The 12,710-nt window shown below is 40.0% G+C and overlaps 1 protein-coding gene across 1 annotated transcript in view; it reads right to left on the bottom strand.

Annotated features, from left to right (window-relative positions):
- The window catches only part of UNC80 (unc-80 subunit of NALCN channel complex), a 119,896-nt gene that overhangs the window by 74,697 nt on the left and 32,489 nt on the right, over positions 1-12,710 (bottom strand). Inside the window, exons 16-22 of the mRNA XM_085228180.1 lie at positions 12,305-12,453; positions 11,328-11,494; positions 10,531-10,632; positions 9,037-9,245; positions 8,408-8,514; positions 6,949-7,108; positions 2,120-2,292 (exon numbers count right to left, since the gene is read on the bottom strand). Of these exons, the coding sequence (XP_085084306.1) occupies positions 2,120-2,292; positions 6,949-7,108; positions 8,408-8,514; positions 9,037-9,245; positions 10,531-10,632; positions 11,328-11,494; positions 12,305-12,453 (1,067 nt within the window). The remainder of the gene's footprint in view (positions 1-2,119; positions 2,293-6,948; positions 7,109-8,407; positions 8,515-9,036; positions 9,246-10,530; positions 10,633-11,327; positions 11,495-12,304; positions 12,454-12,710) is intronic.

Raw genomic sequence — 12,710 nt, 5'->3', positions numbered from 1 at the left:
ACTATCACAGTTCTAATCACAACATCAAGAAAAGCCAGATGACCAGAGCTTTAAATATTCTCAGTAAGTATTCTTCACAGCAGAGCTGTGTTACAATTCTGCCTTCGTTAGACAATTGTAGACTGATAGCAAATATAAAAATACAGAATGTAAATCTCCAAAGTCAACTTGTCAGAACAAAACTGAAATTCACCTAGAAATGAATTAAGATATGCTGATGGTACTGACCTCCCTTAAGAATAATATCAAATCCCCTGAAACTTTATATGAATGTATTTGCGTGTATGAGAAATGCAGTATAATAGATGTATGTTAACATAAAATACTTCTTTTTAGAGGCTACAGTGAAATCAATATTACTTTATCTACTGCAATATGTTTTATTTTACTAACTTCAGATGAGCCATTGTGGACTGACAAACACATCATACAGACTAGACTTCACAGTCAGACTTTAGAAAGTCTGCCCCTCTGCCACTTGCTCTGACCAGACTCCTAACTTACACTGCTGCCCCTCACCAAAGCCATTTGCATCATTCCATGGGAAAGGAAAAAGACTGAAACTTTATTTTGTAAAAGTCCGCTCTGGAAGTCAGAACAGACATCTTCAGGTAGTTCACTTGCACTAGTGATTTTCAATTGAGTTCATACACTGGCAGAGAGTAAGTCCATCTGTGGCTTTAGCACGTGGAATTATGACATTTTCAGGATATAATTACTAAATCTGTGTTTTACAGTCCAGTTATATGCTCACATACTAGACAGCAGTGACTCTTCCCTGTCTGTGCACGATGCAGCAGCAATCTGGCAGCCTTGAGGAATGAATTTGTGCTGTACACACAGCAGGAGAGACTATCCTTCTCAAATTCCAAGCTCACTGCAACCCTGCCTGGTAGGAACTGACTATGAGACTATAATGTAGGCTTCACTGTCAGCAACTCCTTACAAAGCTTTCAGGCAGAGGACCAACAAACCTCAGAAGAGGAGAGGAGCGACTGGTGAAGAAAGCACCGCTCAACTGGAAGTTGGACAGTAGAATAGCTGTGACCTGGTTAGTAACAGTGACTTTTGGCTGACAGTAGTGCAGATTTGCTTGCATCTGCAACCTAATGATGTAAAGGTGTGGTGCACAGAGTATGTTACCCCTAGGACTATAGAGCAGACAAGGCAGCACAGCTCAGGACACAGCATAAGCAGATTATGGGAGAGTCCAAAGGTCTGGCATCTCCAGCAGTGAACAAAAAAAACAAATATGAGTACAAACAGCAACAACACTGTAAAAAGGTGAGAAGTGTGGAGCAGGAAGACAAAAGGATAGAGAGGATGTGGATGCTTAGGGAGCAGTGGCTTTCAACCTTTCTCAGTTTGTGGACATCCAGACAAAGTAGAGAAGTAGAGGAACACTGTGCAGAGAAGTTAGAAACACTGGCAGGCTCCTCTTTGCTGTCTTCATCAAACTCTTTCAACAGGAACACAGAGTCCCACTGGCCCATGAAGCGCGGGCTGAAAGCCACTGCTTTAAAAATCAAAGAGACTGTCAATACAAACAGCAGCTGCAAGGAAAGGAAGGCAGGAGATAGAGACAGCGTCAGGAGCAAGGGACTGAATCGCGTCACTTCTGTAATTTAGATCTACAAATTAGCAGTATCTACACTTAAATCAAACACACTGGCATCTGAAGTTTTTCCCAGTGACTGGCTCTGGTGAGGGATTAGCGTTACCTAATGCATTTATAGCTCTATCAGAACTCCTGAGTGGTATCACTGTGCCTCCCCAGGTAGTTATCCAGTCTTCAGTCTTATTCTGAAGATAAGTATTGACACTAGGAACAGACGCAGAATGGCTGTGAGCAAAATTTAAGCCTGACAATAAAAGCTTTGTGCTGGCAATAATCTAGTGGTGGGGGCTACCTAATAAAAAAAAGATCCATTTTCTCAGCACATTCATCCAGTCATGGGCGCTAAAACTCCAGCTAACAAAAGCACCACCAGTTGACGCTGCTGTAACGCCTTACCTGCTTTCTGCACAGGTGTGACCGACACTAGTGAATGACAACACACCATCGTGTAGGCACATGCTCTCTCACTCGGCAGGTAAAATATACTAATGAATGACTTACAAGATCTAGGGCAGCTGCTAAGATGGAGGCATCGGGAATAGTGCCTGGTTCACAGCAGTTCAGGAGAAACTGAAAGCGCTTCATCCCTTGACGGATTGCTCCCAGGTTCACAACGTTCTTGGATTTTCCTCCTTCTTGGTTGGAGGTCAAGTGATCATCAAAGCTATGGCAACCTAAAGAGGTAAAGAGTACAGAGGGGATTGCAGGGAAGGGCAGGGAGAAGGAAACAGACTCTCTCACCTATGAAAAAAAAAGTGGTGCAAAAATCCTGATGAGTACAGTTTTAGTCTAAATCCCTTCCTCACCTTGATGTGCTATCTTGAAGATAACATGGGCATTTTTAAAACATTTGTGACTTCTGTGAAACAGGCACACAGCAAGCCAAATTCTGGTCTTGGTCACACTGATGTCTCCTCAAAACAATGCCACCCTACTCAGGGTAGAAAATCCAGACCCATTCCAGCATAGGTGAACAAGAACATGGTGCTTCGTCCCCACCTCTTTAATACAGAAGATCACTCTTACTGCCTCTTTTTCTTGAATACTCTCCCACCTCACTTATCTATTAGCTTCTAACTTTACAGATAAATCTTATTCCTCATATATTAAGCAATACTGTATCATGTGGTAGGACGCAAAAATCAGTAGCAAACATTATAAAGATTCTACATGGGAATAACATACTGTCTAATTTTTAGACATGCATCTTCTGCAATGACCAAAACAAATAAAGTGAGATCAGATTCAGTTTTTAAGTGTCTTCAATCATACCACCTTTTCTCCCTTGAAGCGCCTTGCATTCTTTGCGATGGAAGGTTCCCTTATAAAATTTTCTTTTGAAAATGGAGTTAGGAAGCTCACTAGGGCTTCTTTCAAACATTAAACTACATACTGAGATCACATGATAGATCAACTAATTCCACTGCAAGTTGGAATTAATGCTTCTTAATGCAGAAGATCATTATGTAGTCTCTACTTAGAGTTCAGACAGTCATGGAAAAACACAGGAAATCAGGAAAGAAGTTTTGAGGCCAATGTGGCTGGCCAAAACAAGAGCAAGCTTCTGGGGCTTTTTGTCTTTATCCATAATAATCTCTCTGTTTACATGTGAAGGTACAAAAAGTTACAGAATACTGAAGGATAAAGCACTGAAGAACAAAATGCTGCGTGGAGAATTGAAGATTAGCTTCAAAAGTAGATTTGGAATACTTGGCAAAATGGCCCTACAGCACTTCGGGACTTCTTCTCCAGAAAAGAGTGGCTGTAAACTCAAAATCTCTTTGAGATCTCAGTTCCCAACATTTCTTAGCATTTACACACTACAAATAGTCACAACAAAAAAATGGCAATGTGGATCTTCATTTTTTTTTTTTCCCCTACGAAAAGAGCGGTACACTAAACGTCAAGAAATTTCTTAAAGACAGCTGTACCTTTTCTCTCCCCACTGAAGGTGCACATAGTTTCACAGCAAATAAAATGTTCCTAGGTTGGGAAATACTTCAAAATGTAACAAACACAAACAAAGAAGTAGAAAGAACAGGCAGAACGCTTACATAAATGAGTAGGCACAAATACTCTTTTCTTTCAACTCCTCCTGTTTCCTTACAGCCTGCAGTGTCCTGTCTGAGCCTTCCTGCTATGGCTATTTTAACACTAACTCATCTGAAGTACAAAGAATTTTCTCCATGTAGGGACCTGTTAAGGGAGTGCCCATATGAGATAAAGGACAGAAACATGAACTTTGGATACAGAAAAGTCTGCCTAAGTCTGCCCAGACTCCATTGCTACAGCCCTTTGCAACCCAGGTCTTCAATGTGTTGAAGCTTTGCAACAGAATCCTTCAGAAGCAGCGGATGGTTGTCCTCTACATCAATCCTGGAGTAGCCTTGCTATCAGCAGGGCGACCCCTTACAAAGGGTTAGTGTGATTCAGCCTCACAGAAACTTCATCCAGTGAACAGATACCTAATGTAGTAGGGACACTGGATGTCCAGGCAGCCACCTGCTAGAATTGCTTCCTGTGTGAACATGAGATCATCCCTTGGAGCCTTAGCATATATATGCTGCCATATGTTCTGTGGCCTGAAAGCCCACACGACCTCTCTACGGTCACGAAAATGTCTTCAATAAGTTCCTGAAGGATCACAAAGGCTCTCAATTTAAACATACTGTAACTCACTTCTGTATATATGCTGTGTTCTTAGTATAAGTAAAAAGATCATTAAAACAATTTTAATGCATGAATGTGCATACATTTACGTGTGTATATATGCATACACATGCACACGTACAAATAAACACATACACACATATGCATACATACATATCCAACGTAGACAAAAATTTCCAGTGGTCTAGATGATATTTCACAATTACAGTTCATAAAAGGTGTGACAAATTATTCCATAAAAGGTGTGACAAATTATTCCATGTTTTATTACCTCATTTTCTATATATATATATTTATATATTTATATATATTTATATATATATATATATATATATGTGTGCATATATTTACTCTAATGTAGATTTTTTTTTTCTTTAATTTTGTCTACTGTGTTAAAAAACCCAAAAACACAAGAGGAAAAGCATGAGCATTGTAATGGTACAGCGTCATGAATGACAGGAATGGAAAGGTAGAATTATGTTCCAAAATAACGTCTCTGGGTGAGAACTTCAAGGATTTAATAGCACAGCCATCTACCTCAACAGACTTCTGTTCTCAGTATACACATAAAACTTGTACACTTTTTATGGAAAATACAAAAGCACTGTAAATTTGAAAGCCCTCTGTATGAACCTGTTCTACTGTCCTAAGTCTTCCCATCCTGAAAAGGCCTCATGAATTTCAATATGCACAGACATACATGTACATGCAGGCACATACAGCTAAACTTATTTTTGCTTGTGTGGCTTTCTTTGTATATCAGATATCCGTGTGGATACAGTGACAATAATTTCCTTAACTGCCACATTTTGCTGTATAGCTCTGAACACCCTTCCTTTGCCTCAGTTAGTGATCAGACAACTCTCCTTATCAACATCATTAGACAATTTGCCTGTTTCTCATACTCACATGTAACAGTCTCTGTTTTTAACCCATGGTATCACCTCTAATATGGCATTTCTAAGGCACTTATATATCGAAACCAAACACATCATGTATCTCCTCTCGCAGGTATATCCAAAGCCTCAAGTTCTTGTCATTAATTAGATCAATTCTGACGTTATGTACAGAAGACTGGAGTATGGACAACTGTTAAAAAGTTCACAAAGCCCATAACTAACAGGTCATCTGAGTTTTATATAGACATAAGATGTGCCGCACATGCAGAGCAAGACTATTGCTGCTCATTGGGCCAAAACTAAAACTGTGAGACTAAGCCAACAATAGGGGCACCCTGGACAAAAGCAAACAGTGGCAAAATATCAGCATTAGTAAGATAAAAAAGAGAACGTTTCCTGCAAGAAAATACGAAGCACATCACAACATGAACCATGTAGAAACAGCTGTAGCAATCTAAAAATCTTACTGCCCCTCACTTATTAGATTCCAGGGAGAGCTGGAACAAAAAACAGTTGAAGCATTTCATACCTACTTCAGTGCAAAATACCAGATGCAATTTCTTCTATTGTGGGGATTTTCATCTTCAGCTAAAACCAAACAAGCTGCTGGGTTGAGGCAAACTCCTAGAGGAGTAATATTTTTTAACTTGGGAGAGAGCTGATTGTGTTTCTACCATGGCAGAATGATGATCAATCTAAATTCACTCATGAGATGTACTCATTCTTTGCTAGTATCATTTGTCTAAACAATGGCTTACGTGCATTACATTGCATGTCTGGGACAGGTGATGGTAGAAAACAATGCAGTGCCAGAGGGTAATGTCAGAAAATGAAAACCATAATGTCAGATAATGGATCATACTGTAATCAGTACAGAAATCATGGTGAAACAGGAAAGGTACTCCTTTTTGTGTGTTTTTGGGAGTTGGGTTTTGTGGTGTTTTCTTGTTTGTTTTTTGATCTGTTTTGAAATGCAGTAGTAAAACTTCAAGATTGTTGTCTTCCTGAACAACAAAAATGAGCTCTGAGCTGAGGACACGAAAAGGTGAATGACTGCATGACATCTGAAAACAGAATATATCAGGACATTGTAGAATTCATGAAGGCACTTTTCAAACACTGCTGATTTTGAAAATGCATTACAATTAAGTATACTTTTGTGGAAAAGTAGTGTCGTCATTATTTTGTGCACTATGAAAAAGGGACAGCATCCCTAACGAATGGTATGCAGACATTAGACATGCAAACACAGAAGAAAAGAGGTAATTTTAACAAGATTTGTGCAGGGTTTTCCATTTCATCAGTGCTGATCTTCGCTAAAACTGTCAAATGGTCACAAATTGGAGGGAAAAAAAACAAAAACAAAAAAACAGATGGAATACCCATTGTCATCTTAGGTAATGAAAGATTTACAAACCTAATTTCAAACTGAATCAGTGCTTTGAAGCAAGCATTAATTTTTCAAGCGTGTTGTTCAAATTCAATTTGATATTAAAAGCCCAAATATTGTATTTGCATAATTTATTTGGAGAGTCTGGAAAAAAAAGAAATTGACTTTGCTAGAGGATTTTCTAAATCAAAACAAAAGAAAGAAGGAAGGGAAAGAAAACAGTTACAAAGACTAAAAAGTTGGAGAAGACTAGAATGGATACAAAAACTATGGAGAAAGCAGAAAAAAGGGAAAGGGATGGAATACAGAAGGAGATTTAAAAAGAAAATAAAAAGAAAGAAAAAAAGGAGACGAGAACCCTGATTTCTAACCATCTTTTTCTTCTGTGTGATGAAGCTTGGATGGGTGTCTTCGGCAGGTGCGCCATTTACCAAGACGCTTGAAGAAATTCTCCTCTTCATCTCGCCCGTTGTCCAGGCCACCTCCTGGCCCCCCTCCTTCTGACAGCTTCACTGCACTGGTAAACTTCACCTATGCAAAGACAAAGGGCAGGTTAGGTTGTGTCATGCTGCTCCTCTTCATCGTCCTTGCTTAGACATGAAGCATCTAGGGAAGTGCTGTGGCACAGCGAATCACCACTGCAACACAAGTGGGTCTGTAGAGACTTACATATGCTTAAGTACTTAATCTTTTAATCTTTTAAATGATTGGCCTTTCACAAAAGGCTGTAAAGGCACAAAGGAAGCATAGAAATGTGACTAACAGTTAAACCTTAGGGGTATTTAGAGGATGTGCAGCTCTTTCTCCACGAACAAGGACAGGTAAAACCTCTGTTGTGCTCGTCTACCTAGTCTTCCTCACGTTCCAGAAAGGAGACTAGAGGCAGCTATTCACATACCATCACTATCATGTCCCTTGCACAGAGAATAAGGCTCCAGCATTCTCTCTGACAAGGTCCTAACACCTCACATCCTTTCCCTCCTTGACCAAGAAGCATTCTGCACTTCATTACTGTTTCAGTTATATCTCCCAAACACCCTTACAACAGCACACACTGTTCTCAACAACATATTCTTCATTCTTCACCATGTATCGACAGTGCTTCATTAAAGATTCTCCTCAGTGTTTTTCCAGTATTATGGAACACAGGACAGACTAGACAATACATTACAATAGAAAGATACTGCTGGTGCCCAAGCATAGCTTGTCTCCAGTCTACAACATCTCTATTTAAAGGTAAGAGTAAAAGCTGCTGTTTTCTATAAGAAGGCTCTTATGGGGCTGGAGGAGGCAACACATCAGCATTCAGGGAAAGAAAAGATGTGGAAATTCTGCAACACAGATGGAATTGCAAACAGTGCAGCTCCACCAAGTTTTTTCACAGAGAGAAGCAAGTAATCGGCTGGTAGAAGATCAAATACATGCGCTATTAAGTAAAAACTAGGTTTTTCAACCATGCAAGGACTGAAGAAGAGGAAAGAGTAAAGAAAGTGGGGGAAAAAAAATAAAAGACTTTCTTGCTTTCAGGGATCAGCAAGTGCTGTGACACCTGCTGCCAGGACAAATAGTTTTCTCCTGGCCCTTACTCTAAGGACTGGCACAAATATCAATGAATTGCTCTAAGAAGTGGATTAACATTTTCAAGTTAGACTGCCTTACTTTGCAAAAGTCAAGTATCAAATTGCCACGTGATCTACTCTGTAGATTTCTGTTACTAGTCAGTGATGTGGGGCTGCAATGCCGATGTTGATGACAGCGTTTCCTTGGGCAGGTAAAACAAGACAGATCCTGTCCTAGCAAGCTCTCTGAGATGGAGTCCAAAGTACTTACCTTGGAACTCTGTCTGATGAAAGACAGACGGTCAACAGAGCTGATATCTAGGAGATCTTCCACCCCATCAGCCAGGCCAGAGAGGGAGGAGCGCTTCAGCCAGTTCCCTGTTGCAGATGAAGCTATTCAGAACAGTTCTGAAAATGCTTCCAGGTAGAACCTATTTATTAGCAATCACAGCGTATTTCTCAGAAATGGCTGTGCCAGGGTATGGTAAAACAGGAGGTAAGGAGAAAGCAACCGTGTCATGTTACGTGCATTAACTACCATGCAAGGCCAGGTCTTGAGACTTGTAAATGATGCATGCTTTATCTATCTAAATGCTATTTGGATATTTCTCTTTTATAGAGAGGAAGAATGCTTGAGAGATTAAGGTGTTAGCCTGCTACTTTGGAGATCTCTTTTGTCACAGATATTGTTACCTTTGGTAAATTGCTTACTTTTCCCTCTGCCTTAGTTTTCCACCTATAAAATGGAGAAAGCAGCATTTCTCAGCTTCACTGGGGAGACTATCAAGTACACTTGGACAATAAGGAACTGTGATAAAATATATTTTACAAGAGATACATCTATCTGCGTTTCCCTGCACGTGCAATATGTATATAGAAGAGGAATAGACATACATTTACCTATGGGGAGTTTGAGTTTCTTTCGAAGGGAGATTCGCCGAGAACGGGAACGGGAGCGTCTGTCGGTAGTGGTCCCAGAGTGAGCAGTGGTACATTCAGATGTGTCCTGCTCAGACTGACTACTGGTATCACTTGCTGCACTCTGTGATTTGAACATCTTTCGCCAGAAGTCCTTGCGTCCCAGAACGGCACCTTGGTTTTGCTCATCACTGGAAAAAAAAAAGAAGAAAAAAAAAAGAAAAAAAAAGAACTGGACTTCAATGAAGTCTGGATGTTCAGGGCAATGAACCTCCTCCAGCAGCCCCACACTTCCTATTCTTTGGGGTTGTTATATTCTGAATTCCAAATATATTTTTCTCAGTGGGACATAATCAAATTTAACATATTCAGTATTGTTCAAGGTACTAAATAAGTCTCTTTTGCACTCTGAAGAGTTTGCCCACAGAATGGGTTCTTCCAATTTTTTGTTTGCGCAAGTGAAAAGCACATCATCTTCTTTAGGTCAAAATGACTTGTATTGGTAGGACTACTTTGGGGCTTTCTACAAGCACATGATGTCCTAAAGCTGTTCCAGTACACATGATAGCTATTTGTGAACCTGCTGGAGTCTCAGTTCTTATTAACTTACTGCAATGTGGAATGGGAGCAACATATTTTGCTCCCATATTACTCTTTCAATCTCTTATGGCTGTGGCAGTGCCCAGAGTAGAACAGCTTGCTTCAATTCCGCACAGCAATCAAAGGTTTTCTGTTATCCCTGCAATCTCAGCAAAGGAAAGACTTTGCAGGCTTAGTTAACACAGAAGAAATGTAATACAGAGCTCTGGCACTCATGCATCTCAAAACACTTCAGCACTACGTTATGGGTGTTCAGGGCACAGACAAGTTCAGTGACTGGTCTAAAGTAACTCAGGAGACCAGTAGCCATTCACTAAACTTTCTGAAATTCTTAACAATATTGATTAAATTTACACTTCAGTATTACATTTCAGAGCTCTCTGGACAACAGAAGCTCCAAGTGTGTAATACCTAACAGCAGATTGGTTCACTCATTAAGAAAACTGGTAACACAGCTCTACTGTTAAAGGAAATGCAACAGTTTCAGGAGACCATGGGGCCAAGATGAGTTCTTCGGGGGTAGCAAAGGAGTAATGACTCTTAGCAACAACTCAGAATTAAAAAAATAAATGGAGCCACCCCCCGGAAGTACAAACAAAGCATCAAGAATAGCTGTGATCACAGCCCTCAGGACTTTCCACCATATTCAAGGCTATGACAGTAAGTGATATTGATGAGTTACTACGGTGTCTTTAAACAATCTCTGGTGGTTGCCCATGAAAATCAAGATGATTTCAGTTTGACACAACCAGCATCTCTTCAGACCTGCAACACATTTGTTGCACCATCCAGGTGCATCTTTGATGTCCTCCCAGTTTGTACTAACTCCAGACAGAAGCCTGCCAGCAATAACGTAATGAAATAATATTCACTTACTGTTCTGGAGTTTGCATTGGGCGGCTTGAGATGTAACTGCGACATTCATCGGGTGCAGCTGATGCCTGACCTTTGTCAATGATGACACTTCCCATCTCAGATCTATACAGACAATGTAAATCACCAGATACCATGAATGCATGACTCATCTCATGCTCATCACATAGCTACATGACAATAAAATCGGTGCTGCTGAACAACCAAACAGCTTTTGAGATGCACTCTCAATTTACTAACTTACTGCCTCTCTATGTCACTTTTGAAAAAGACAATAGCTCTGAGAATAGCCAAGGTTTTTAGCAGCTTTTCAACCTTCTTCATTCTTCTCCCCAGCAAATCTCAAAGCATGTTTCTTTTTGATAAAGAAGCACGTCAGGATTATATTTGTTCTGGGACCTGTTTTGCATACCATGGTTTATCTGTCAGATAAACAACACTGATCTCCCACAAGAAGTGACATGCATTAAAAACTATATCCATACAGCACTGTGGGACTTGCACTGTGCTCTTTTACTTTTTTTTTTAATCCTTTCCTCTTCCAGTGTTTCCACTGTTCTGTCTTCTTTAGACTCCTGTAGGAAAGGGTTAACATCTTTTGCTGCAAATCTATGATTGTTTCAGTTCATTAAATTTTAAAAGAGACTGCCACCACAGTGCAATTCTGTACACCAGAAACTAATATAGACTGTGAAGACATAACACACAAGCCCTTGGACTTTCTGCATTTGTGTTCAGTGCACATAGTCATATAGCCATATACAAATCAGTCATTCACCTTTTTCTTCCCAGACACCAACCTTTTGCTGCCAGAAGATTTCAGCTCTTGCTCTGTTTCCTCTGTTTTTTTTCCTGGTATTAACTTTTCAGCACTGTCTAAAAGGGCACTGAGTGCCACTCTCCGAAAGACATTCCCATGAGCCTCCTTGATAAACTGAACAAGCTGACGGATATCACAGTACAAGCCCTGGATAGCAAGACATCACGAAAAGAAAAATCAGTCTGCAGGTCGTGAAGAAGCAGTGAGAATCAATAGTTTCTAAGGTCCTTCAGGAGGCCATTTCTTCCTCTGATTGTTGTCTGATCTACTCTTAATGTACAAGGCTTGTGTTTTTCCAGCTGAGATCAAAAGCTGGAAGAGTTGCCACTTGGAGCACTTGGAAAAAGCACAGCGAGGATCATTATTGTTACAGAAGATGCTCTGCAGTGGCCTAAAACGAATGTAGAGGTATCAGAGGCTAGACAAGAAGCTGCAAAGATGACTTAAAGCCTGTTTTATCCCATTTATCTAGCCCATAATCTAAAAAGGCATGAAAAAGCCAAAATGATGGGCTGGAGAGGAAAGCATAAAAACCTTGCAAGCTTTATTTCAAAACCAGCGGGTGTCTTGGGATTTTTCCTAATTATTTTGGAGCTCTATATCATGGGAAGAGAGTGGAATGACTCATTCTCCAACCTACTCCTACACTTAGGGCTCTTTTTAGTTTTGAACATTCATACATAGCTGTGACTTGACAAGTCACCTGTACCTCTAAGGGTAAGTGGATGGAGGATAAGGCTTATAAGACCTGGTTTTTAATCTGTGAACTTTTTGTGATCTTGCATTATTCTGAAAATTTCCAGCTAGGAAGTGCATAGCCAGCTTTCAATCAAAAAAAAAAATAAAAATCGCTATGTTCGTGGTATTTGACTAAACTGAATTCATCCATTCTGTTAAGCCTCACTGGTCACACTCAAGTGAAAAAACACCTTTGCAAATATGAAATCAAGTACTTACAAGGTTTTCCGGACTGTGCAGCTCATGTGTAGTGGAAGCGCAGCGAGTGATCAGTGACTTGAACATGGCACTCACAATAATACCTTCTACACTCTGTGCTGTAGACTTGTTGTCCACTGTGGTGAAGTTATTCCCAAATCCAGCTTTGTCTATGAAATTGAAGTACAAACAAATGCTCTTGTTTAGAATGCTTTTAAAAAGATGGTTTCAACATGTACGTTACAGTGTTCAGATACATAGGACAAGGGCTAGTCCTCACCTAAAATCTTATGCTCAGTTCTGGCAATCCCACCTCACAAAAAAATTTGGCAGAGGAGGAGGAAACAAATGAAAAGGATGTAATTTTTCCATAAACAGTTGTAGTACGAATAAAGATCAAACTGATTAGGGTGAGTCTGGCTTCTGT

This window comes from Meleagris gallopavo, chromosome 7 (assembly GCF_905368555.1).
Source record: "Meleagris gallopavo chromosome 7, MGAL_WU_HG_1.1, whole genome shotgun sequence".
NCBI lineage: Eukaryota > Metazoa > Chordata > Aves > Galliformes > Phasianidae > Meleagris > Meleagris gallopavo.
Note: the sequence above shows the minus strand (reverse complement) of the source record. Positions and strands in the feature narration are given on the sequence as shown.